At 41.7% G+C, this 26,871-nt stretch overlaps 2 protein-coding genes across 2 annotated transcripts; both read right to left on the reverse strand.

The window, feature by feature from the left end:
* Nucleotides 1–10,252: 10,252 nt before the first annotated feature.
* LOC114513054 (olfactory receptor 8S1-like) lies at nt 10,253–15,206 on the reverse strand. Its single transcript, XM_036019112.1, has 3 exons — nt 14,824–15,206; nt 12,854–13,863; nt 10,253–10,826 (listed from the first exon to the last, which is right to left on the reverse strand). The coding sequence occupies exons 2-3, from the start codon at nt 13,624–13,626 to the stop codon at nt 10,664–10,666; spliced, it is 936 nt and encodes a 311-aa protein (XP_035875005.1). The 5' UTR covers nt 13,627–13,863; nt 14,824–15,206; the 3' UTR covers nt 10,253–10,663.
* Nucleotides 15,207–23,701: 8,495 nt separating this feature from the next.
* Nucleotides 23,702–25,044, reverse strand: LOC114513055 (olfactory receptor 8S1-like). The gene has a single exon (XM_028532159.2). The coding sequence runs from the start codon at nt 25,021–25,023 to the stop codon at nt 24,091–24,093; it is 933 nt and encodes a 310-aa protein (XP_028387960.1). The 5' UTR covers nt 25,024–25,044; the 3' UTR covers nt 23,702–24,090.
* Nucleotides 25,045–26,871: the final 1,827 nt, after the last annotated feature.

The raw sequence follows: 26,871 nt of genomic DNA on the forward strand, positions 1-26,871 counted from the left end.
ACTTATGAATCAATAATAAATATACCAATTATTCTAAATATTACAATAATTAAAAAGTCAAATATCCAATACAAAAAAATGGGCCCATGATGAGAAAAGACTCTCAGAAAGGAAAACATCTGAATGAGCAGAAGGCCTGTAAAAAGTTGCCCAACATAGTCATCAGGGAAATGCAGACTCAGACCATGATGAGGAGCCACTATACACTCACCAGAATGGCTGACATTGCCAAATGCTGGCAGAAAGTGTGGAGCACCTGGAACTTTTCTTGTAGAATGTAAGGTAGTATAGTCACTTGGGAAAGTTGGGTGGTTTCTCACAAAGCGACACATATACCTACCCTGTGACTCAGCAATTTTGTTCTTTAAATAAATGAATATGTTGACAAAAAGACTTGTACAAAAATATTCACAGCACCATGTTTACCTGAACTGACATAAACTGGGAGGGAAAGAAACTCCACATGAGCATTAAGGACAGTAGATTAAACAATGGATAAAAAAAGTGGTGGCTTATTTTCAGAAAGGAATTCTGTTTAGCAAGGAATAGATAAACTAGTGATACATGCAACAATGTGGGTAAATACTAGTAAAAATTTAATGCATGCACATTCATTTAAATGAAAAATTGTACATGTAAACATTTTTGAAAAATTAAAAATTTGAAAAATCTACACATGACTGTAACTATTATAGTGATGAAGACATAGAACATTTTCTTTCTTTTTTCTTTTTAAAAGATTTTATGTATTTATTTTTGGAGACATGGGAAGGGAGGGAGAAAGAGAAGGAGAGATACATCAACCAGTTTCCTCTTACCCACAACTCTACATGTGGCCCACAACCCAGGGATGTGCCCTGACTGGGAATCAAACTGGCAACCTTCAGGTTTACAGGTTGATGCTAATACACTGAGCCATACCACCAAGGGCACAGAGCATTTTCATCATGTCAGAAAGATCTCTGTGTGTTCCTTCTCAGTCATCTCCCCATCAGATCAAACCACTATTCTGATTTTTCTTCATACGTTTGTTTTTCTGGAAACCCATAAACATGATATCATACATTTCTTTGGTGCCATTTATGTTCTAGGTATTGTTGCTTATCACAAGAAAAACAAGAGGGCTGCATTATCTTAATTTTTACAGTGAGGAAACTGAAGCAAACAATATTGCCAGTACCGATGGGTTAATGAGTAGAGGTGCCTCACATCCATACATAACCACAATATCTGTGATTTTTTTATCACCTTGGTTACCTGACTTCCATTTCTTAAGCATATCAGCTTGTCTTCACTGTGTGTCCATTTCAACAATGCATGCTCCCAGTTTGTGTGTGTGTGTGTGTGTGTGTGTGTGTGTATTTGCCTTCATTTGGATATCTATTTTGTTTTGGCTTTTAGTAATAGGTGTTTTTCTTTTCTTTTTCAGTGAAATAACATGTTCCTTGAAGATAGGAATTAAGCTCTATATTATTTTGAAGACTGAATACACATTGGAGTATGAGGCATGTGATGAGTCCTTAATCCAAATTTGTTAAATGTAGAAGGAATGGAAAGGCTAGGTTGGGCCTCTCCTTGAGAAAGTTCCCCAGCTTGAATTCCAGCTTCAAAAGCACACTAAGCAAGAAGGAGACTGGAAGGAAAAATAAATGCAGAGGAGTGTGGAGCCCATCTTCTAGTTGTAAAGGATTGCAAGAAGACTTACCTGATAAACAACAGTGCCTACAGACCCTGATCCACAGGGAGCATGTCACATGTACTAGCTCATTTCTGTCCATACATGGTGGTTGCTAAAACCCACAACATTCAACCCTCTATCTATTCGAACTTTCATCCTTATGTCCTCTAATTATCCATCTGATTGTTCATTCATCCACTTCAGTAGTCAGTCATCTATTCATCCATCTATCTATTCACCTATACCTACCTCCTTCCTTCTTTCCTTTATTCCTCCCCTCAATCACTCACTCATTCATTCATTCATGCATGCATTCACTGAATAATAATAGATATATATAGACTGGACAGTGTAGGGTGTTGTGCTTAAACTAGATGGACAGCCTGGCATAGTCCTCTCATGAACTACTGTATGAATGCACTTATCTGACTTACATTTCAAATAAAATGTTCCAATATCCAAAGCTGAATTCCCTTTTTAGGCTTTCTGTATATCAAGCTCGAAATCTGACCCATTGTTATACACTCAAACTCTGCCCTTTCAACAACCTGCTTGCCTGGAGTGGTAACTTCTTACAATAATCCCAATGTGCACACCAACACTCTGAATTATTTGTGAATCCTTTGGCTTTCACCTGGCATGAAGTGGTATGGTGTTGGTATTGTGCATAGGACTCAAGTTCTCTTTCTGCTGGGGCAGCCCATGAATTAGTCCTTGCTCTTCCTGGCTTTCCTCACTCATGCTATGCAGCATTTAGGCATCTTCCTGTATTTCAGGTCCTTCTCAGGTATCAGATCCAAGGTACATCTCGGTTGTGACCAGTGGGTACTGTGTGGTCTAGGGTGGTGGCCCAAGTTAATTCAGACTCTGTGGTAAAGACAATCAAATGGAAAAGTTGATATTTGTGTTTTTCTCATCTATGTGCTTATAGAATCCTGTTGAAATAAACATTCTGTCTGTTTTCTTCATTAGCATTTTAAATCCATTCAATCCAATAGAAAAATTTCTAAGCATTTTCAATTTCCTGCCTATGTTTGAGCTGATAATGGCTTTGATTCTGCCACATATACATACAGTGTATATCCAGCCATGCCACCCATCAGCAAGGTAGGTAGAAGCCCATGTTGTAGGGTTCCAGACTTTCTTACCCTAGTCCCCAACACAGATCCTTTGGTGACAAAATAGGGACAAGCTTATTTTAATGGCATAGTGAAAGACAAACACAAATTCCAAATTCTGCTCGGTAGCCCTTCAAAAGGGAACAGTGGACCCTCTTGACACCATGTCTTCATGACTATTTTTGAAATTCAGGAAAGTGGGGGGAGAGGGACAGGCTTCTTTGCTGACAGAGAGAAGAGTGGTAGGTCCAAAATTGGAACCCAGCACTTTCCTGTTAATATGATGCTTATTTTGCCAGTTTTCCAGGGACAGTTCTGCTTGAGCACTTCTCAGGTGGCCACTGATTGTTTTGTCTACATTCTTTTTTCGGATTCTACCTTAAAGAGAATGGAGCAGAAGGTTGATTTTTTTGAGACACTTTAAGGAAAATATTTAATTCATTTTAAGAAAAAAAATCAGATGATTTATGGCTGGAATTTATTGTGAGTTCACAATAAAAATAATTTGTGTTTCCATTTAAAATTCAATCAGGTCTGGGAGACATTAACACATTGTTTTATTTATAAATTAATAAATCCTTTGTGTCCAATGATCTTATCTTATTATTTTCAAAGATGTAGGTAGCTGAGGACTGTTCTATGTATAACATTTTACCTGGTCACTATATTGACACAGAAAGGGTTTAATTTGAAGACATGTCTGGAGGATGAGTAATGGGGTAGGAGGAATGACAGTTCTAGTACTGGAAGGCAGAACTTTGCCCCTGTTACCTTGGAGGGGAGGGTGCTCCTGGAATGGGGAGAAATAGTCAGTGTGCATGAACGTTACACTTCACATACCTTAGTACCTCCCCCCGAAACTCTTCTGTCCTTCCCTTTTTCTCCTTTCACCACATACAATATTGGTCTCTAGAATTGATAGGGAGGTAAATAAGAACAAAAAATTGAACTCTCTTTAGCAGATGTGATTAGACTTTTGGAAGAGGAGGGGGATTCTAGGCCCCCAGGAGCTCCAGGTCTAGTCTGATATGTTTTCCCATAGGTAGGAACCTGCTTGGTTCAGCTTCTCTTAAACCTGAAATTTATGATTAATGCAATTTGTAGCAACAATGCAAGAACTCAACAAAACCAAATTTTAACAATACTTTGGAAGCATAGAGAGACATGATTGAGTAGCTAGTAAGAGTAACTGATGACAAAACCCTTGGAGAAAAACTCTTAAAGCACTGATACATCTGGTGCTCAGAGTCCAGAGCTCAGCTCCAGCAGAAGGAAAGAATGAGGAAAACACCCCCATGAGAAGAGTGTCGTGAACATAACCTGTAAGTCTCTGGGTATAGTGGCAGTGGCCTGGATGAAGACCATTACAGAAATCATGAAGTACATTACCCAGCTCCTGACACTTCTGGCACAGAAGACACCTTTTTGCTCTGGTCTTTCCATGCAGCAAGGAGTCATCCATAGTCCAGTGCTCTTTTTGTACACAAGAACCAATACTTCTACAGCTCATGTATTGAACCAGCAGACAATTTTCATTTTCCTTAGTTGGAAGTTTCAATGATGGCAGGAAAATAGACTGTGTGTAATGAAGGAGCCTTAAATAACTTACACTGTTAGTTACATCTTTCTAACTAAGTAAGCGCAGAGGAAGAACACTCATATTCTTACAAGAGGTATCAGTGAAACTTCTCATATGATCCAGATGAAATCACATGGGCCTCTGTACTTTTAGTTGCCTGTGTGGGTCTAAATACCAGGCTAAAGTATCAGTGGAGCAGGCAGTTTCCACATATAATCCAACAGGAAGGCAGTCAGTAAATTGGCCAACTGAATTTGGTGGCTCCAGAGACAGATGAGTCCATTTTTTCAAATTCCCTGAAGTCACCACCAAATGCCAAACTCTAATTAACTAGAAGAGTTGGAATGTGTGAGAACTATCAGGCAGCCTCCTCAGGAAAAGTATTCAAAAGTGTTGGAGCAAAGCAAGGGCCTTGACACTTAGGTGGATGTGTAGGGACTTTGAGAGGTGGCAGGCTGGGTAGCAGTTTCCTGTGGGCCTGTGAGCTGGATGCTTTATTTAGGAAATCACAGGGAAGCTATCCAGGGCCCCACAGTTTGCTTCTAAATTCTTTTCCTCCATCCACATGAGTTGGGGAATAGCAGCACCAGTATTACAAATTGTGACGATGAAAGGAGCCAGTCAGCAGAGAAGATACTTTTATGTGACCAAGTAGTTTTGCCCATGCCAGATTGATAAAGCTGTGATGACTTGACCTACTTGTGGGGTGGCAGTCTTAGGCCCATGTAGTTATATCAGTGAACATCCCCAGCACTAGAGACATAGGATTCTTACTCTTTCATACTCTCAACAACACTTAGGAGTTTCAGTCTTTTAAATTTCTAATAATATGTGAGTACATACATGTTTTTCTCCCTGTTCCTCCTCCCTGTTTGTGTCTGATCCCAAGTGGCCAAGCCTGGCAAATTCCCCCAGTTATCCCTGTGAGGTGCGACCTGAGTGGGCCTCCCAGGAAGGGTTCCCCACCCTGGGTGAGCTAGATGTCCACTGTGGGCCTCCTTTTCCCACTGGAGAAACTGTAGTCTCGGGGGCACCCTCTTGGTGTGGTGCTGTGTTGGCTTGGTGAAGGGGTGCTGTGGTCAAAGGGCAGTAGCTCCTCTTACTTTTCTAATGTGGTCCTTTTCAGTCTCTGAGGTCCTGGGCTGCAGTCAGCCTCACCCCTGGTTCTGGGATTTTCATGATGCTGTCTTGTCTATTCCAGGTGACAGGACTATTCTAGACACCAAGGATACAAAAGCTATTAGACAGGTGCTTTACTCTGAAGAGTTACATGTTAGAAAGGGGCTTTCTAAACTTCTCCCATTTTCCAAGGTCATCTAAGAGAAAAGACTCTTCAGACAGACCCATCATCCATTCCTTAATTTATCAACACTTACTGAGGACTTTATGATTTACATGGCTTTACTTTATTATTCTTTAACTTACTTTTTACAGCTATTATTATTATTTAACTTAAATTATATTTATTGTTTATTCTATCGCAGTTGTCCCAGTTTTTCCCCTTTGCCCCCCTCCAAGCAGATCCCCTCACTACTTCAGGGAATCCCCACACAGTTGTCCATATCCATGGGCCGTGCATATATATTCTTTCACTACTATATCCCCTATGCTGTACTTTGCTTCCCCATGATTATTCTGTAACAACCAACTTGTACTCCTTTTTAAAAAATATATTTTATTGAGTTATGCTGTTACAGTTGTCCCATTTTTCTCCTTTCTTTTATTCCCCTCCACCCTGTAGCCCTCTCCCACCATCATTTCCCTGCCTTATTTCATGTCCACAGGTCGTACATAGAAGTTCTTTGGCTTTTCCATTTCCCATACTATTCTTAACCTCCCCCTGTCTATTTTGTACCTATACTTTATGTTTTTTACTCCCTGTAGCTTTTTCTCCATTCTCCCCCTCCCCCTTCCCATGATAACCTTCCATGTGATCTCCATTTCTGTGATTCTGTTCCTGTTCTAGTTGTTCCCTGAGTTCATTTTTGTTTTTGTTTTTTTTTAGGTTCAATTGTTGATAGTTGTGAGTTTGTTGTCATTTTACTGGTCACAGTTGTGATCTTGTTTTCCTAGATAACTCCCTTTAACAGTTCTTATAATAAAGGCTTGGTCGGGATGAACTCCTTTAACTTGATCTTATCTGGGAAGCACTTTGTTTGCCCCTCTATTCTAAATAGCTTTGCTGGACAGAGTAATCTTGGATGTAGGTGGTTGCCTTTCATGACTTTAAATACTTCTTTCCAGTCCCTTCTTGCCAGCAAGGTTTCTTTAGAGAAATCAGCTGATAGTTTTATGGAAACTCCTTTGTAGGTAACTGTCTCCTTTTCTCTTTCTGCTTTTATGATTCTCTCCTTCTCTTTAATCCTGGGTAATGTAATTATAATGTGCCCTGGTGTGTGCTTCCTTGCATCTAACTTCTTTGGGAGTCTCTGAGTTTTCTGAACTTCCTGGAAGTCTATTTCTTTTGCCAGATTGAGGAAATTCTCTTTCATAATTCTTTCAAATAAGATTTCAATTTCTTGCTCTTCCTTTTCTCCTGAGAGGTGCGCCCCTATGATTTGGATGTTGGAACATTTAAATTTGTACTGGAGATTCCCCAGCCTCTCCTCATTTTTTTTGCATTCTTATTTCTTCATTCTGTTCCAGTTGAATGTTTTTTTTTTCCTTCTGGTCTAGACAATTGATGAGTCCCAGTTTCCTTCCCTTTACAGTTGGTTCCCTGTACCTTTTCCTTTCTTTCACTTCTCATAGCCTTCACTTTTTCCTCTATCTTGTAACCATACTCTACTGTTTCTGTGAGCATCCTGATTACCAGTGTTTTGAACTGTGCATCTGATGGGTTGGCTATCTCTTCACTGCTTAGTAGTATTTTTCTGGAGCTTTGATCTGTTCTTTCTTTTGGGCCATATATTTTTTTTTTATCTCAGTGTGCCTTTCACCTATTAAGTGGCAGAGTCTTAGGTATTCCCCAGGATGGGATAACCCAGGATGCTTGGCTGTGGTGCTGTATGTAGGGAAGGGGCCCACGAGGGAACGATGTCATTTGCTCAGCTCTCCAGCCACTTTTCAATCACTTCTTCTGTTTCCCACACACAAATTGGGCCATTCTAGTGCTGATTCCTGTGTGGGTGGTTTTGTGTATGTTCTAGGACCCTGTGGGTCTCTGCAACAATCTTTCCTGTGAGGCTGGGAGTTTCTCCCACCGCCTTAAACCCCGCCCCCAGTTTTTTTTTAGTCAGAGGTTTTGAGACATTATTTCCCATGCTAGAATTCTGGATTGGGCAGTTTTTCTAGCTCTCAGTTGTTCCTCCCAGTTTATCTGCACACAAATGTGGGACTGCCCACTCCACCAGCCTCTGCCTCTCCCATTCTGCCAGCTACTGCTTTGCCCATTCCCTCAGCCATCAGTTGGCTCGACCACGGATGCCCATCTCTACCCCTTCTATAGGTCTGGATGAATGTTTCTTCTTTAACTCCTTGGTTGTCAGACTTCCATACAGTTCAATTTTCTGGCAGTTCCGGTTATCTTTTGTTTTTAAATTTGTTGTTGTCCTTCTTTTGGTTGTGTGAGGAGGCAAACTGTAAGTACCTATTCCTCCATTGGCCAGAAGTCCCAATTTCTACTTCTTAATCCCTTTACCTTTTTCTCCCATCTCCCTGACGCTGCTCCCATCTGGCAACTGTCAAAACATTCTCTGTATCTGTGATTCTGTTTCTGTTCTGCTTGTTCATTTATTTTGTTTTTAATTCAATTGTTGATACATATGTGTGTATTGCATTTTATTCCTCATATTTTCATCGTCTTAAAGGAGACCCTTTAACATGTCATATAACACTAGTTTGGTGATGATAATCTCCTTTAGTTTTTCCTTGTCTGGAAAGCTTTTTTATGTGTCCTTTGACTCTAAATGACAGCTTACTGGGTAGATTAATCTTGACTGTAGGTCCCTGCCTTTCATCACCTTGATATTTCTTGCCAGTCCCTTCAAGCTTACAAAGTTTCTTTTGAGAAATCAGCTGACAGTCTTATGGAAGCTCCCTTGTAGGTAACTAATGGTGTTTTCTCTTGCTGCTTTTAATATTCTCTCTTTGTCTTTTACCTTTGGTGTTTTCATTATGATGTGTCTTGGAATAGGCCTCTTTGGGTTCATCTTGTTTGAGACTTTCTGTGAGTCCTGGACTTGTATGTCTATTTCCTTCACCAAGTTAGGGAAGTTTTCTGTCATTATCTTGTCAAATAGGTTTATAGTTTCTTGTTCTCTCTCTTCTCCTTTGGGCACTCTCATGATGTAAATGTTGGTATGCTGGAAATTGTGCCAGAGACTCCTTATACTATCCTCATTTGATTTTGGATTTTTTCTTCTTGTTGTTCGAATTGGGTATTTTTTGCCTGCTTATATTCTAAATCACTGATTTGGTTCTCAACTTTATGCACTCTACTCTTGATACCCTATATATTGTTCTTTCCTTCAGTTAGTGTATCCCTCATTTCTCCCTGGGGCTTTTTTTATGGTTCCCATGCCCTGTTTTATATCGTTGAAGTTCTAAGTTCACCTACCCTTCTGTGTTCATTGAGCATTCTTATAACCAGTGTTTTGAACCTTGCCGCTAGTAGACTACTTGTCTCCATTTTGTTTAGTTCTTTTTCTGGAGTTTTGATGTGTTTTTTCATTTGGGCCAGCTTTCTGTGTCTCCTGACTTTGACCACCTCCCTATGTTTGTTTCTATGTATTATGTAGAGCTGTGACGACTCCCTAGCTGGGTAGAATAGCCTAATATAGTAAATGTCCTATAAAGTCCAGTGGTACAGCTAATCCTATTACCCCACCGGGTCCAGTGGGTGAAGGAGTACCCACTCTGTGGACTGTGTATACTCTCCTTTTGTAGTTAAGCCTTAATTGATATTGGCAGATCAATGGGAGGGATTTACCCAGGCCAGTCTGCTGCAAAGATTGGCTGTGACCACTGACCCCAACCTCTGCTCACCTTGGAGAATCATCTGTGCAGGGACCCACTCCACAAAGCAGGATTGAAGCATTAGCAGGGAGCTGAGTCTGCCCCTTGACTGTGCCCACTGAGTTTGTCCCTTGAATGTGTTGCTTATGGAGGTGGTTCTGTGGTGGTGCTCCACTTGGTCTGTAGCTGTTCATTGTGTGTGCAGGCTTTGGGGTCTCCTGAGAGGTGCAGGCAAAGGTCAGCCACCACCTGTGTTCTGACTGTGACTACCTGTCATAAGCTACAACGTGATCTGTAGTTGGCTGCTACTTGTGCTGGCTGTGGAGATGTCCAAGTGAGTCCAAGATGTGAGCCAAGGCTGGCTGCCTTTAATGCTGGGCCTGGGCCACTTAGCAATAGGCATAGGGCATAAAGATACTCTTTATTTGAGAGAATTTAGGAACATATGAAACATGAGTCAAGAAAAGCCACTTGTATGGAAACAACTTGGGTGAGCCTGCAAGTTGTGCTTGGCAGAGCCTCATGAATACACCAGGGCAAGGCAAACAGTGTAAGCATCCTGATGGAGTCTCAGACATGGCACCTGCCTTACTGTTCTGTAGCCCTGTGTGGGGGAGGGTTGGGAGCATTCAGAAAAGAAACAGTGGCCTCTGTCAGCATTTCTGTCTGGGAGAAAGCTGCTCCACAGCTCTTGGCATGATGCTGGACACTTCAGTTTCTCCCTGTATGCCTTTGGTGCCTTCCAATATCCTGCTCCTGTGCTGGAGCTCAGAGGGAGTGAGTCCAGGTTAGTCTGTGCACAGGCCCTTTAAGAAGAACTTGCTAGGCTTTACTTTATGTTACTTGTCAAGAACAAAGACATGAGAAGACACACGTATTTTATTTCATTTTAAGTTATCATGGAGCTGTAAATACTCCCAGGAATATTTTGGGAAGGAAACAAAGGAGAAATTGGGTCTCACAGTACCAAATGGGGCTCTCCCAGAATGCAGAGGAATATTTGCTAGTGGTCAGATGGGTTGGATTATACTTTGTACATGGAGCGAAATAAAAGAGTGAAGGAAAGGCAGAAAGAGGAAAAGTAGAAAGGAGAAGAAATGAGCAATTGTTGTAGAAATGGCTAATGAGGCTGTAATGACTTTCCTGTGTGGTGACTGGGCCCCTGTTGGATGGATGCCATCTGGTCTATGGAATCTTCCCCATCTCACTTGACTGGGGTCAGAAGAACTAAGGCTTTTGTTTTGGGAAAGTGTGAGATAGCTGCATGGTGATAGCTCTTCTCACCTCTTCTTTCCTGTTATGTTTCCTCCTGGTGAGACAGTGGAGGCTGGGTCAGAAGGTCAGCCTGGACTTCCTGGCCAGCACCCTTTTCAGAGCTGCCTTCACATCTTGATTCTTCAGACTATAGATGAGGGGGTTTAACAGAGGTGTCACCACACTGTACTGCACAGAGAGCACTTGCTCCAGGACTGAGCCAGATGCTGGAGTCATATACCTGGAAGGTAATTGCACAAAGGGATAAACTACATTCAGGACAATGGCCACAGCCCTGTTGGCAGCTGCTGCCCACCCTGTCCTGGAGAATCTGCAAAAGGGTCCTCAGGACTGAGCCAACTATCACTGGTGGCAGCACACAGAAATGACTGTATGACCAGTGAGAAGTCAAGCATTTCTGCCTTCAAATGCCACCAAACATGAATGATCCTATGCAGAACATTACAGGTGCTGCTCTGGGCAAAAGTTAGTTCTATGGCAGATTAAGTGCTACGGATTTGAGCAGAACCAATAATAGTTCCATGCAGTTCCATAATACTTCATACTCTTCAAAACATCCTTCTGTATTAGCTATGAATAATACAAGGAAGTTTTATCTTCTTTTCCTTATGTATACAACTACATCGTCTCAACCTGCGATCATTGTTCCTTGCAAAACTGCATGCTTACTTCAATAAAGTTGTCATTGTTCCCAACATTCCCAACTCTGGGAGCTACCCTCAGAATCATAGCACATTACTTTTATAATGCTTAGTGCAACAAACATTTATTTTTAGGTGCACTTTTCTCAGGCTTAGAAAAGAAGTCATGCTTGGTTAATAATGGAAAGGATAAAAATGTGTTAAGTACAATCTATCAATCCAAAATAATAAGCCTGAAATTTTGGATGCATCACGTTAAATGCCACTGACAGTATTTCCCAAAGAAGGATTACTTTTTTTGTTTTAGCAATGGTACCATCATCATTGAAATGTTCTTTGTGGGTTCTGGTGTGCTTGGTTAAAAAAGATATTTGTTTTATTATGCTTTTTCATCATCTAATTTATTTCTCCCAATATTTCTGTGAGGTAGGTAGGAGAAATCTCATTGTCCCAGAATGGCATATGAGGAAACTGAGACACAGAGATGAGGACATTTGTTCACAGGCTCAGATGAGCTCTCCTAGACCATTCTTTACCATCCTTTTCCACCCCTGGTTTTTTTTTTTTTTTTTTTTTTTTTTTACACTATACAGAGGGGTTTTTTTTTTTTTTTAGATTTTATTTATTTATTTTTAGAGAGGGAAGGGAAGGAGATAGAGAGAGAGAGAGAGAAACATCAATGTGCGGTTGCTGGGGGTTATGGCCTGCAACCCAGGCATGTACCCTGGCTGGGAATAGAACCTGCAGCACTTTGGTTTGCAGCCCGAGCTCAATCCACTGAGCTACGCCAGCCAGGGCCTCCACCCCTGGTTTTGCTCCAAGTCACAAGCATGTGACAAAAACATGGAACAATTTGTGCAAATCCACCTCCATTTTACTTCAGAGAGCACAGACCATAATCATTGTGTCTCCTGGTAAGCAAGGACTCATCAGCTGTAGCTGTTTATGTTTGAGGGAAGTATGGTAGAGAAGAGCATGAGGTTTGAAGTCAATGACACTTGTTTTAAATTATGGCTGCATTACTAGCTTGTTCTGGGACTTTCAAGAAATTACCTGTTACTCCTGAAACTCAGGTTCCTTACCTAAAAGTCGCATTAATATTTCTCTTGTAGCATGATACATGCTAATTACAACAGAGATACAAGTAATATTGATCATGTAAAGTAGCTGGTGTCTTGCAGGTGCCTAATAGGTAGTTATAGCATAAATAGGCTCTGGAGACATCATCTTCCACAGAAAAGATGGCGTCTATTTCAGGACATGTTTTATTTTTTTGCCTTGCACTGAATAAAAATTTACTAAACTTTAAGCAAGGTTTCTTGATTTCCTTTATGAGAATGCCCAAATCATAGGTTAATGAAAGTAGGAACATTCTTTGTTCTTGTATAAAATCATTCTTTTAGAGTAGCCCACTGAGGTCTGAAAAAGAAAATAGACTTTTTGTAATTCACAGTTTGTCTACAGCAGAGCCAATACTGGAATCTGGCCTTCTGAATTCCATCTTAAGTATTATCCTGTTACTTTGCAACATTCTGTTCTACAGATCAAGGCCACTTAGGGTAAGGAATGTCCTATGTTTACTTTCAGGAGGTATAGTATGACATACCTGAAAAGTCCTGAACCATAAAAGATGACAACCACAAGAACATGAGAAGAGCAAGTGGAGAAGATCTTGCTTCGACCCGAGGTAGAATTAATGCTCAGAGCTGTCATGATGATGTGAGTGTAGGAACCCAGCAATAGGACAAGGGTGCCAAAGCCCAGGACCACCATGGTTATCAGGATGGCAACATTGCTAATGTAGGAGTCAGAGCAGGCCAACAGGAGCACTGGAGGAAGCTCACAGACAAAACTGCTGATGAGGTTGGGACCACAGAAGTGCTGTTGAGCCAGGAGAAGGGTGTTTACTAGGCCAGTCCCCATTCCTATGGCCCAGGATGCTCCCACCAGGCCAATACATACTTTCCTGTTCATAGCCACCATGTACAACAGTGGGTGGCACACAGCCTGGAACCGGTCATAGGCCATGACTGAAAGGAGGCAAGCTTCAGTGGCACCAGAAAATATGACCAAGGAAATCTGGGTGAAACACTCAAGCAGGGCTATAGTCTTTGACTTGGAAAGAAGGTTCTCTAGCAGTTTAGGCACAATGACTGAGGAATAGAAAGCATCCAGGAAGGACAGGTGGCTCAGGAAGAAGTACATGGGGGTGTGGAGATGGGAATCAGCTCTGATCACCAGCAGCATCAGCAGGTTCTCTGTGAGGGTCAGGAGGTAAATCACCAGGAAGAGTACAAAGAGTATTGCCTGGATCTGAGGGTTGTTGGATAGTCCTAGGAGAACAAATTCAGTGACTGTGGTTATGTTGCCAATTTCCATGGAGCAGTCAAGTTTTCCTTTAGAGGAACACAAATGGTAAAGAATGCTCAAAGGGGTTCAGTGTCAGAACATGCCTGGTGATGAGGCATTGTGAGTAAAGCTTCATGGCCGACCCAGGACAGATCATGCAGCAAAGGCAACCTTGCCATGTGAGACCTCATCAACCCTTCCCAGCTTAAGGCAGGAACTTATTGGCCAAGGTGGAGAGGTGGGAAGGAAGAGTGCAGATAATCAGACCTAGGAAGGAAAGAGAAGAGAGCAGAGATTATCCAGACAGGAGAAAAAAAGGCCAGGGGTTGGTAACAGATGCCAGAGCACTGAGAAGTGCTGTTCTCCAGCTTCTCTGGTCCCAGAAGGAACTGAGATCAAACCACAGGGGGGCTGACTGGCATGGTGAGTGAGTAGTAGTAAATGTTCAGGCTGACCATCTGGCTGCCAGACCATGATGATTATTTGCATGATTGACAGTGGTATTGTGACACCTGGTGATGGTACAAGACCTTTCTCTGCTGCTGTAAATTTGTGAGTTAAAACAACAACAACAACAACAACAACAACAGCAACAGAACAAATTCATCAAGGGAAAATGGTCTGGGAAAACTATACAATTTCTAAAGTCCATTTCAACTTAGAAATCCTAAAGATTACGAAATGATCTTCCTTGGCCATTTGTGGTACTAAGTAGAAAAGTTCTCCTCTTCTGTGCCAACCCAAGCAGAAGTGGCACACAAGGGTGCTTGCTGGTTTCATGAAGGTGGGCAGGAAGAAGTCCTCAAAGTAGAAGTAAGGGCTGTGCCCACCCAGCCACTGCAGGGCCTTCCCATCCCAGGGTTGCTGTGAATCTGTAATGTCCAGTATTTGTCCTGTAATCTCAGGCCTTGACATGACAGTCCTCAAAGACTGCTTATTCCCTGAGCTGGTACCAGGAGATTCATATAAAACCAAGTCAAACTTGGACCATCTTCTCCACATTGTGGGGATGGAAAAGCCAAAAAAAGGACAAAAGATTAAAAAACACCTGGTAAAATGGACAGTGATACAGTTTAGTGTAGGTCAGAGGAAGGCAGAGTGGTCAGCCCTCCCTCCTGGATGGTAAATGAGGACCTAATTTCTATTCATGGCTGTATATTCACAGGTTCCCAGAGTGGACAGTTTTTGGCAAAGATGGGTTTTAATAAGAAGGCGATTTGTCTTCACCTGGGCTCCCTAGGCCAACAAGAGATGCTGTCAGTGGAATGGTGTCCTGAATGGTATCTGTTCCAACACTGGAGCAAAAGCCACAGATGTGGCTGTGGCTGTGGCTTCCCTGACCTTGTCCTTCCTTTAGGAGACACAAGGATGGAACTTGTGAGGAGGGAAATATCCCTGTAGTCTTTCTGTCCAAAGGGAAGCCTTTTTGACTCTGCTGCCCAAGTAACAATGACGGGAGGGACTTGATCCCAGCTAGACCAAGACAGTGAGAGAGGTCCCTGGAGAGGCCCTTAGGCAGAGGGCCTGCTCTGAGTCTGAATGGGTTCTCCAGGGCCACCTCTTCCCTGCTGTATCAGTCTTATTTCAGTGGGTTGCATCATATAAGAAGGGCCCCAGGGCGGCCAATAATTTCTAAAGATAAAAGTACAGAGTTCCAAGGTTTCCTAGGCCCAAAGGTTAGAATTCCCTCCCTGTCTCACAGCCTACCTCCCACCCCTTTTCTCTTCCTCCCTGCCTGTGTTCTTCCCTTCCTTCCCATTTTCTTATGTTTAAATTTATATTTGTGATTATAAAGATATGATAATGATAAACAAAAATAAAAAAGATATTGAAGATATTTTAAAATGAAAAAGTTATTAAAGATATTCCATGATAAAAGAAAAAATAAAAATACATCATGTCATCCCAAATTAATTCTTTCATTTATTACAATTTAAATAAAATCCAAATAGGTTAAAAACTTTAAAACAAAAATTTAATTGTTGTGAAAACTTATTGTAGAAAAGTTTAAACATATACAGAAGTAGAAAGTATATGTCAGTGATTTGTGTTTTCTGGATATTGTTACAGAATAACAAGGGGGGCCTGGGACGATATACTATTACCAAAAGTTTCCCCCTCAGGTTTGTTATGTCCGCCACCAGAGGAAAGACATCTCTCAATGCCAGAGATTCGTGAAAAGGAAAGAAATGTTTATTTAATGCTATACATACTTAAAGTAGTGACCTAATGTCTTCATGAAAATCCCAAAGTCCCTTAAAACACCCACAAACACACACAGTCCTTCCTTCCCCCCTTTGCCCAGTCTAGAGTACCGTATCTCAGGAAAAGAAATAGAAGTCCGTGGCTCAGGCAGCCCCCAGTTCTTCTCAGTAATCTGTCTCAGCTGGTAGGCTTCCCTCAGTTCCTGGTACCATCAGCTGTGTCGCCAGGATCTCTGCTAAAGCTGGGTGGTGTTTCCCCTTCTAAAGCTGCAGGGGTCCCCAGTCTGCCAAAGCCGCATGGTTCTCCCTCCACTGCCCCTGCCACATGGTCCTCCCTGCACAGTGGCTGCAGGAGTTTCCACTCTGCCAAAGCCTCTAGTTTTCTTCCTCAATGGCTGTGGGGTGGGGCGGGGGTTGCCACTCTGCCAAAGCCAGGTGGCGGTTCTCTGCTAAAGCCGCATGGTGATTCTCTCTCACAGGGCTGCAGGAGTCTCCACTCTGCCAAAGCTGTGTGGTTCTCCCCCCAATGGCTGCCGCATCTGGGTTTAAATCCCCATGCCAATCTTCCTCTGCAGTCCCATTTCTGACTCCTCTCACACTCAGTTACACCTGCCAGTACTCTCAAAGCCTTCCAGCTTTACTGGGCTGCCATCGTGAGTCTGGGCAGGTGTGGCCCCATGTCCTGGAGCCAATCTTCTCCAAGCTCCCACACAGGTGCTGTAACTCGGGAGACCTGCCCCCGAGTTACCTCTTGGTGGGGAAGTGACTTCCATTCCCCTGGCTCATAGCGGGGGTACAGCTATTTAACATATCTAAGCAACCAGTTAAAGGTTAGAGATGTGTTAAATGACCACAACAGAGGTTAGCTGCAAAGCTGTTGCTATGCAAAACGGCTCTCAAAGGCCCTGCTCCATTTGTCCCTTCCCCCAACCCACTCCTGGCAGGGAGTGAGGACATCCTAATATTTCCTGAACACCTTGAGTTCTGGAATCCATTCCAAATCCCTATTTGGGGTCCCCCTCTTGGCCGCACCTTGTTACAGTATCATGTTGTCATTCAATTGTCCGTGTAAGTACCCAAAGAATCTATCTGCAACATAAACAGGCAGGGAGTCATACCATTAAACACAACTACAGTACCACTTTGAGCATTCCAAAGGTTTTGCTGTTGATTTGTTCTCTTTTCATAGACTACAACTGTGTAGATCCAAGATTTATACTTTGCCATTGCACTGATAATCAATAACTGCAACATGTTAAATAACTAGCATTTTGTAGTGGTTATGTCCATGTAAGAAAAATCAAAAGCAATAGAAAATTTTTTGTTTATTGAGCCAAATTGATGACAATTGCCAGGAAGCAAAATCTCAATGAATTGGGAAAGATGTTCCAGAGAATGGGAGTTTTGCAGCTTATTTTATACATTAGAATGAAAGGAGGTGATGTAAGGAGGGTAGATTCAGAGGCAGGAGAAAGCAAGGCAGAGATTGAATCGGAAGCAAAATGGAGAGCCACACACTTTCACGTGGGGAAAGAATGGTTAATAATTCACATTCACAGCACTAGAGCTGGTTTGTGGGAATAAGATAACAATGAGGGGCTCTGTGGTCTCCTGCTCTGGTGCCTGTGCTGGTGCCCTGAGGGGTCTAGAGAAGAGAATACTCTGACAGTCCAGAAGTGTGTTGTTTTATATGCAAAAAGACAATAGACAGGCTCACTAGAGGCAAAGACTGACCTTTGGTAAGGAAGCTGTAGGCCTGGGATGTGACTACCTGCTGTGACCTGCTTTTAGTCAGAAAGTTTTGAGTTCAGACTATCCCATGTGATTACTTTTGTTCTCTGAGTTGCTAAGGCCTACCATGCAGGCCTTCTCTGAGCTTTTCAAGTTAGTATGTGGGTCTCTTTTTCCATCCACAGTTAGAATAGCGAAGTTCTAGTCTCTTAGTAAGTTTTATAACTTTAATAGAATTTTGTTGTCTATATTCACTGAACTGTGCATTAGAGCTCTTGGATGTACTTACTCCTCATTACAAGTTTTCACCCTTAAACAACATCTGTCCTTTTTGCCCACACCCCATCTGCTGGTAACCACCAATTATTCTCTGTTTTCATGCATTTGCCTTTTTTAGATTCTACATATAAATGATACCATACATTACTTGTCTTTTGCTGACTTATCTCACTTAGCATAACATGGTCAAGTTCCATCATGTCATGAGTGGCAGGATGCCCTTCTTTCTCCTGGATAAATAATATTCTATTGCATACTACATTATTAATTGTGTGCCACATCTGCTTTACCCATTCTTCTGTTGATGGCTAGGCTATCTGTTGGCTATTAGTTAGGCTATCTGTTAGGCTATTTCTTGGCTGTTGTGCATAATGCTGCAATAACCAAGGGAGTCCATATATATCTTCCATACCCTGTATTTATTTCCTTTGGGTATAAACCCTGAAGTAGGATAGCTGGGTCATAGGATAGTTTTATTTTTAAGTTTTTGAGGAACCTCCATATTGCTTTCCCTAGTGGCTGAACCAATTTATATTCCCACAACATAAGTGCTCTACACTTGATAATACCTACCAATAATGGCATCAGACACCCTTTTGAAGGATGGTAGAGTCTGTTATGCTACCTGTAGTTATGACCAATTCCCTCCTTCCCTGACTATGTAAAAAAGTCTGAGATTGTAACAAAGGGCGAAGGGTGTTAATTTTACTGGTTTAATTGGAACTTTATGTACAGTGGTGAGAACTCATTTAGTTCTCTTTTGATGGAGAAGGAAATATCACTTTCCTTTTGTGGAATCCAAATGAATGGGATGCCAGGAACCGCCCCCCCACAAAAACAGAGGGTGCTTGCAAGGCCTCATTTCCCTGTTGGGCTTCTGCTTCAGCAGTAGACCTGCTGACCTTTCCTCTGTGCCTGTCTGAGCCAGGGTGAGAAGAACTGGAAGAGCTGAGAGGGCAGAGAAGGCAGGTGGAAATGCAGCAACCTGCTTATCCACTGCTTTTCATGAGAAGAATATGTGAATTTTCAAGGGGAGAGACATTGTTTAACTTGGTAGAGAGGTGGCTTTAGACTCTCACAGTTGTCACATCCAATGTGGTTGTTGGGGGAGGATTCCTCTGTAGCAAGAGCCTATGCAGTGCTGCTAGGACTGCAGAAGGGGAAGGATAGAGGAGAGTCAACAGGAGCCAAGTGTTCTAGGTCAGGGAACTGTGCAGTGAGAAGGATCAGCAGGACCTTCCAAAGAACTCCCACATCCTTGAATTAGAGCCAATGCTTGTAGAACTGCTGACTAGAAGTCATTATTTTCAGCCATGGGTACAGAGAACATAAGCACACAATCAACACTGAGAGGAGTTCTGACCAAGGTGGAGGTGGAGGTAGAAATGCTTTGTTTCCTCACACAACCAAAAGAAACATAACAACCAATTTAAAAACAAAAAAACAACTAGAACTGCTAGAAAATCAAACTGCATGGATTCTGACAACCGAAGGGTTAAAGAAACATTCATCCATTCTGGTAGGAGGGGCAGAGACTGGCAGGAGCTCCCCAGGTGCAGAGGATTCCCACCAAGGCAGCCCCACCATGGGGGAGTGGTGGGGGCTGGAGGAGCAGTGGTTCCAGATTTGTGCACAAATAAGCTGGGAGGAACAACTGGGGAGTGAGACAGACCAGAAAACCCAGGGTTCAGCATGGGAAACTAAACTGAAAACCTGTGGCTGTAAATCCTGTGGGGTTTGTGAAGGCAGGAGAAATGCCCAGTCTCACAGTAGAGTCTCTTGGAGAAGCCCACAGGGTCCTAGAATGAACACAAACCTACACACCTGGAATCAGCACCTAAAAGTGTACAATTTGTGGGAAGCTAGGGAAGTGACAGAAAGTGGGGTGAGATCTGAGCAAGTGCCATTGTTCCCTGTTGGACACCTCTCCCATAGACAGTGTCACAATGCATCAAAGAGGGTTACTCTACCCTCGCCAATACCTAAGCCTCTGCCCCTTACTCTGTAACTGGAATGCCAAGGCAAAAAATATGATTCAAATGAAAGAACAGGTCAAAACCGCAGAAAAAACACAACTAAGCAATGAAGAGATAGCCAATCTATCAGAAGCGCATTTCAAAACACTGTAATCAAGATGGTCACAGAAGTGGTTGAGTATGGTTGCAAAATAGAGGAAAAAGTGAAAGCTATGAAAAGTGAACTAACGGAAAATATGCAAGGAACCAACAGTGAAGGGAAGGAAACTGGGACTCATCAATGGTTTGGAGCAGAAGAAAGAAGTAAACATTCAACTGGAACAGAATGAAGAAATAAGAATTCAAAAGAATGAGGAGAGGCTGAGGAATCTCCAGTACAACTTTAAACTTTCCAACATGTGAATCATAGCGGTGCTAGAACGAGAGAGGAAGAGCAAGAAATTGAAACTTATTTGAAAGAATAATGAAGGAGAACTTCCCCAATCTGGCAAAGAAAATAGCCTTGAAGGAAGTCCAGGCAGCTCAAAGAGTCCCAAAGAAGTTGGACCCAAGGAAGCACACACACACCAAGGCACATTATAATCACATTACCCAAGATTAAAGAGAAGGAGAGAATCTTAAAAGCAGCAAGAGAGAAGGAAACAGATACCTACAAAGGAGTGCCCATCAGACTGTCAGCTGATTTCTCTAAAGAAACCTTGCAGGCAAGCAGGAGCTAGAAAGAAGTATTTAAAGTCATGAAAGGCAAGGGCCTACATACAAGAGTACTTTATGCAGCAAAGCTATTTAGAATGGAAGGGGAGATAATGTGCTTCCCGGATTAGGTCAAGTTAAAGGAGTTCATCATCACCAAGCCCATCGTATACGAAATGTTCAAGAAACTTAACTAAGAGAAAAAAGATCAAAACTATGAACAGTAAGATGACAACAAATTCACAACTATCAACAACCAAATCTAAAGCAACAAAAACAACAACATAAAAATAAACTAAGCAAACAACTAGAACAGAAACAGAATCACAGAAATAGAGATCACATGCAGGGCTATCAGAGGTGAGGAGTGGATAGTCATGTTCCCCCAGGGGGAGCTGACACCACCTTTGCCCACCAATCAATATGTAACTCCCTCACCCCATTTCTGCCAACTACATGAGTCCCCAAGACAAAGGACTGATACTGTGGCCACCATTGCTCTTGCTGCCCTTTCTTTTTGTCACCCAAGCCTATGCTTTTCAGCCATCCTTCAGCAAGGTTGGTTCTGTTCCATGAGAGCTTACCACAAAAAGAAACAAAGAAAGAAAAGAGACAGAAAAAGGGAGGGAAGAAGAGGGGAGAACTCTTTAAAATAATTGCTAGGTAACTGATTGAGTGACATGGGGAAACACTGCAAATACTTAATAGGGGAATTGTTAAATAAACTATGGCTTTTTGTTCTTGATAAAATATAATACAGACTACAACATTATTGAAAATGCAGAAGTTTTATAAGTAAAATGACAGAGACAAAATTCTTACAAGTTATAGTCCCAGTTATGTGTAAGAATGCACCCTAAAGATATTGGTCATAGAAAAATTAGGCAGAAGCATACCTAAATATTAATAGTGGTTTTTACTGTGTAGTACAACCATATTTCTGCATTTTGATAATTTCTAATTAAAATATTTAAAGAAAAAATATTAATATTTTACACAAATCAATAATACTTATGATTTCAGCATAGTGAAAAGTAAAGTAAAAAATAATTTAAACTGCTTAGCAGAATCCATGAAATATTTTCAGTCTTGTGGTCTGTAATGTGGAAAATAACAAATAACTGTTTACTTGCTTCATAAATCTATCTATTGCAAAAATGCAAACATGAGAAAATATCTAAAAGCAATTATGTAGCTTTAATGAATTAGATACTAAGAGTTAAATATTTGGTAAATACTCCTTTTAAAATGTCATTAAATGAAAAGGCCATGTTGGCTGAAAACTTTTGAATTTCCCAAGTAGGAAAGAGACCCAAAGGAGGGCACAATACTGGAAGGAGCTGAAACAGGTCTATCTTGTATGAAATTCTGATATTACAAAAGAATAGATATTTTATAAATGTTTTGTTAGTAGAGGTGATTATAAGACAAAATTGCTTTAGCCAAGTTTCCTTAAAAAAGAAAAGAAAAGAATACAAAACGAAGAACAAAACCTTAGGTGAATTAGCTGGATCACTGAAAGAGCCAGGGCAGGGTCTGCAGAGGGCCGTGCCCTGGTGGGAACATGAACACCCCAAGTGAGATGGTACAGAAAAGGAACAGGGGGCCTTAGCAGTCTCTTTCTGAAGGCTGCCTGGTGATTTCCGAAGTTTCCCGAGTTTGGAGAACAAATCCACAGGCCTCTTAGAGCCCCCAAAATGCATTAGTTTGCCTTTGAGTAGAGTTACAGAAATCACACGTCTCCTTTGCCTGCATTCCTGTGCTTTCACTGGGACAGTGAATACCTCAGCTGTAGCTCTGTGGGGTAGGTGCAGACCCAGGTTCTCAATTCCTGTCCTCCCAAGGTGTCCCCTTGCTAATCTTCTTTTCTTGTCCAGGAGTGTCACATTTTCCAGCTCTATATTCATTCTTGTATTCCTGACTTTACAATGTTTTGGCTGGAGGCTTGAGCAGGACATTGCCCTGAGTCTCTTGCTAATTGTCTTCAGGTTACAGTTAACCATTTGGAGATAGTGGTCTGTTTTAAAAAATACTAATAATGAAGAAAAAGAAGAAGGAAGAGCAGAAGAAGGAGAAGAAGAAGAAGATGAGGAAGGAGAAGGAGGAGGAGGAAAAGGAAGAGGAAAAGAGGAAGAAGAACAGAGGATTGAGGAAGAGGAAGATGAGGATGAGCAGACACCACTGCAGCCATATTCTGATTCTGGCAGGAGCAGCACAGCCCTTCTTCAGCAGTCTGGCATCATCTGCAGTTCCTCTCCTAAATGGTCCCGGCTGTTGCCCCCAGCAGCCCAGCAGCCAACTTAGATTCATCAGCTTCAGTCTAGGGTTGGTCTAGCTTCATTCTTTTTTGCTTCCCTGGGACCCCCTCATTACAATAACCTAGTATTTTTAAAAAAGATTTTTATTTATTCATTTTTAGAGAGAGGGAAAGAGAAGGAGAAAGAGAGGGAGAGAAATATCAGTGTGTGGTTGCCTCTCAAGTGCCCAGTACTGGGGACCAGGCCCACAACCTAGGCATATGCCCTGACTGGGAATCAAACTGGCAGCTCTTTGGTTCTCAGCCCCTGCTCAATCCATTGAGCTACACCAGCCAGGTCTAACAACTTAATATTAAATGCATCTTCAATTAAGATATTCAGAATAAATAACAGTGTGTATATGGCTTTAAATTTGGGTTTCTTTATGGGCTAAGATAGCCCATTTTATGGGCTATCATCAGTTTTATGTAGATGTCTATGATGCTTTGGTAGGTGGCTTTATGCAGTTCTTCTGATTGGTCTTCTCTATGACCATTTTTTTTTTTGTCTCTCAGGAAACCCCTACCTAGGATCCTCTTCACTCCATGCCTTTCTGTTCTAAACCTCATCACTTTCCCCAGAACAAGCTTTACCAGACTTCTTCCTTGCCACCTGAAAAACCTAGAAGGGGAAAGAAGCAGGAGTTCTATACCACCCTAGAAGGAGTGGCATTGGCTCCACTTGCCACATAGCAGATAATGCTTCACAGGGCTTGTGGAAGCTGTCTGTCAGCCTGGACCAGCCCTGGACCAGAGGAAGCTGACTTCCTCTCTCAGACACTTAAGCTGCATCTGCCTTGCCTGTAAGACCCTTTTCAGTCAGAGCTCATCTTAAACCCACCTTCCACTCACTCCTCCATGATTCTCAAGCCTATGTCTTTCTTCCTTCAGAGACCTTGGTTTTTCACTTTGAAGCAAGGCTTTAATTGTAAGTTCATACCCACAGGAGTCAAGGTGGAGCATTCAGGACATGAACAGTTTTCCCAATGCTGGGATTTTGGTAACATTTCACAAACAAAAGGAAAAATATACCTCTATGTTTGCAGCCAAATGATTTGGATCGAAATAGTTGTCTGATATATATTTTTCTGACACTAGAAAGATGAAACACAAACCAAAGCAAGCAAGTGATTTTCTGCATTTCTGTGTGCATTTCCAAGAAAGGAGGCTTTACAAGATAGCGTGTTATGTCTGGAATTATGAGGGAACAAAGTTTTTCCTTTCTGTCTATTACTTAGGTATCTTGCTGTAATTATGCTGTTTGTCAATCACACTCTACCTGTTCTCTGCTACCTAGCAGAGAACTTTGTAAACTCTAAAAAAGATGTAAACTTTTTTGCAACATGCTTTTCAGACCTGCTTTTACTTCTTTGTTCTTGAAGCTATAGACAAGGGGATTCAGTAGGGGAGTGACCACACTGTACTGCATGGAGAAAACCAACTCCCATGGGGAACCTGAGGTGGGCATAAGATAGCGAAGGATGCCTGAACCATAAAGTAAGGTCACTGCAGTGAGGTGGGAGGAGCAGGTGGAGAAGGCCTTGCTTCTGCCTGAGGTGGAGCTGATGCTCAGGATGGTGGAGACAATGCGGGCATAAGAGTAGAAAACCAGGAGGAAGGTCCCAAAGGCATGCAGGAAGACACAACAGAGGAGGACAGCAAAGTTATTGGAGCTGTTGGAACAGGAGACGGGGAAGAGAGAAGGTATCTCACAAAGGAAGTTGGAGATGACTCGAGTCTCACAGAAGTCTAACTTCCAAGTTAGGAGGGTATTGATGAGAGCATCCAGAAAGGCCAGGCCCCAGGATCCCCCCACCAGCCCCACACACAGCTCATCACTCATCATCTGACCATAGTGTAGAGGGTGGCAGATGGCAGCATAGCGGTCATAGGCCATCACTGCAAGGAGGCAGATCTGTGTTCCCCCAGAGTCAAACACAAAGAAGGCCTGGGTCAAACAGTCCTCTATGGAGATTGTTTTCTTCTCAGACAGGAGGTTCTCTAACATCTTGGGCACCGTGACTGAAGAGTAACAGAGATCCACAAAGGAGAGGTGACTCAAGAAGAAGTACATGGGGGTGTGAAGGTGAGAGCTGGTCCTGATCACCAGGATCAGCAGTAGGTTCCCTGACAGAGTCAGGAGGTAAATTACCAGGAAAAGCACAAAGAGTAGGGCCTGGCTGGCATGATCAGCAGGCAGCCCAAGGAGGAGGAACTCAGTCATGGTGCTGTGGTTCCTCAAGGCCATTGAAGGATGATAACTCTTTGGAAGAAACCAGAAAGAAAGTATCATTAACTGCCCCCTCTAGCAACCCAGAGTTTCCACCCATTCTGTGAATGCACACTTTTCCCCTTCAACCTCTCAGTATTGCTAGTTGTCTAATAGCTCTCATGGTGTCCCCTGAAGTATGGCTTTCCCTTTGTCTATATCCTGGCCCACAAGTCTCAACTCACTGTGCTCTTTCCATTTGTTGCTCTTCTTTTACAAATAGCTCTAGGGAAATTTAAATGTTTTCTTTCAGATTTGACCCTTGAATAACTTTGTATCTCCTTAAACTGAGCCTTTGATTTTGCTCTGTAACATTGTGGTCAAGAGCTAACTTTCTGCAGAATATGTTCTAATCTTTCTAATTCTTCTTATTTTCCATCTTTCACTTCCAAGTCAAAACTCTGTAATAGTTTCTTACTACTAAATTATGAACTATGTGTGCTATATTTCTCATTATTATCTTTCATACATTTAAAATCTTTTCTCTTAAAATCAACTTTGAAACTTTGTGTGTGTGTGTATTTGTTGTGCTGGAAAGTTGATCTAGGGAGGAAATTGCTAAACTTAGTTTTTTAAAATAAAAAAAATTAAATTAAAAGATAACACAGGTAAAACAAAACTGAATTGCCCATCAAAAGAAACCATTAAGAGAGAATAGCAAGCTAGAGCTGGGAAAAATATCAAAAATAGTATACGTATATGCAAAATATATCTATGAATGAATAATAAATATGCCAATTACACTAAATATTACAATAATTAAAAAGTCAAATATCCAATACAAAGAATGGGCCCAAGATGAGAAAAGACTCTCAGAAAGGAAAACATCTGAATGAGCAGAAGGCCTGTAAAAAGTTGCCCAACATAGTCATCAGGGAAATGCAGACTCAGACCATGATGAGGAGCCACTATACACTCACCAGAATGGCTGACATTGCCAAATGCTGGCAGAAAGTGTGGAGCACCTGGAACTTTTCTTGTAGAATGTAAGGTAGTATAGTCACTTGGGAAATTTGGGTCATTTCTCACAAAGCGACACATATACCTACTCTGTGACCCAGCAATTTTGCTCTTTGAATAAATGAATATGTTGACAAAAAGACTTGTACAAATATATTCACAGCACCATTTTACCCTAACTGACATAAACTGGGTGGGAAAAAAACTCCACATGAGCATCAAAGACAGTAGATTAAACAATGGATAAAAAAAGTGGTGGTTTATTTACAGAAAGGAATTCTGTTTAGCAAGAAATAGATAAACTAGTGATACATGCAACAATGTGGATAATGCTAATAAAAATTTAATGCATGCACATTCATTTAAATGAAAAATTATACATGTAAACATTTTTGAAAAATTAAAAATTTGAAAAATCTATACATGACGGAAATTATTATAGTGATGAAGACATAGAACATTTTCTCTCTTTTTTCTTTTTTAAAGATTTTATCTATGTATTTTTGGAGACATGGGAAGGAAGGGAGAAAGAGAAGGAGAGATACATCAACCAGTTTCCTCTCACCCACAACTCTGCACCTGGCCCACAACCCAGGGATGTGCTCTGACTGGGAATCAAACTGGCAACCTTCAGGTGTTGCTAATGCTAATGCTAATCAGGATGTTGCTGATGCTAATACACTGAGCCACACCAGCAAGGGCACAGAGCATTTTCATCATGTCAGAAAGATCTCTGTGTGTTCCTTCTCAGTCATGTCCCCATCAGATCAAACCACTATACTGATATTTTTTCATACATTTGTTTTTCTGGAAATCCATAAACATGGAATCATACATTTCTTTGGTGCCATTTATGCTCTAGGTATT

The sequence above is a fragment of the Phyllostomus discolor genome, chromosome 2 (genome assembly GCF_004126475.2).
Source record: "Phyllostomus discolor isolate MPI-MPIP mPhyDis1 chromosome 2, mPhyDis1.pri.v3, whole genome shotgun sequence".
NCBI lineage: Eukaryota > Metazoa > Chordata > Mammalia > Chiroptera > Phyllostomidae > Phyllostomus > Phyllostomus discolor.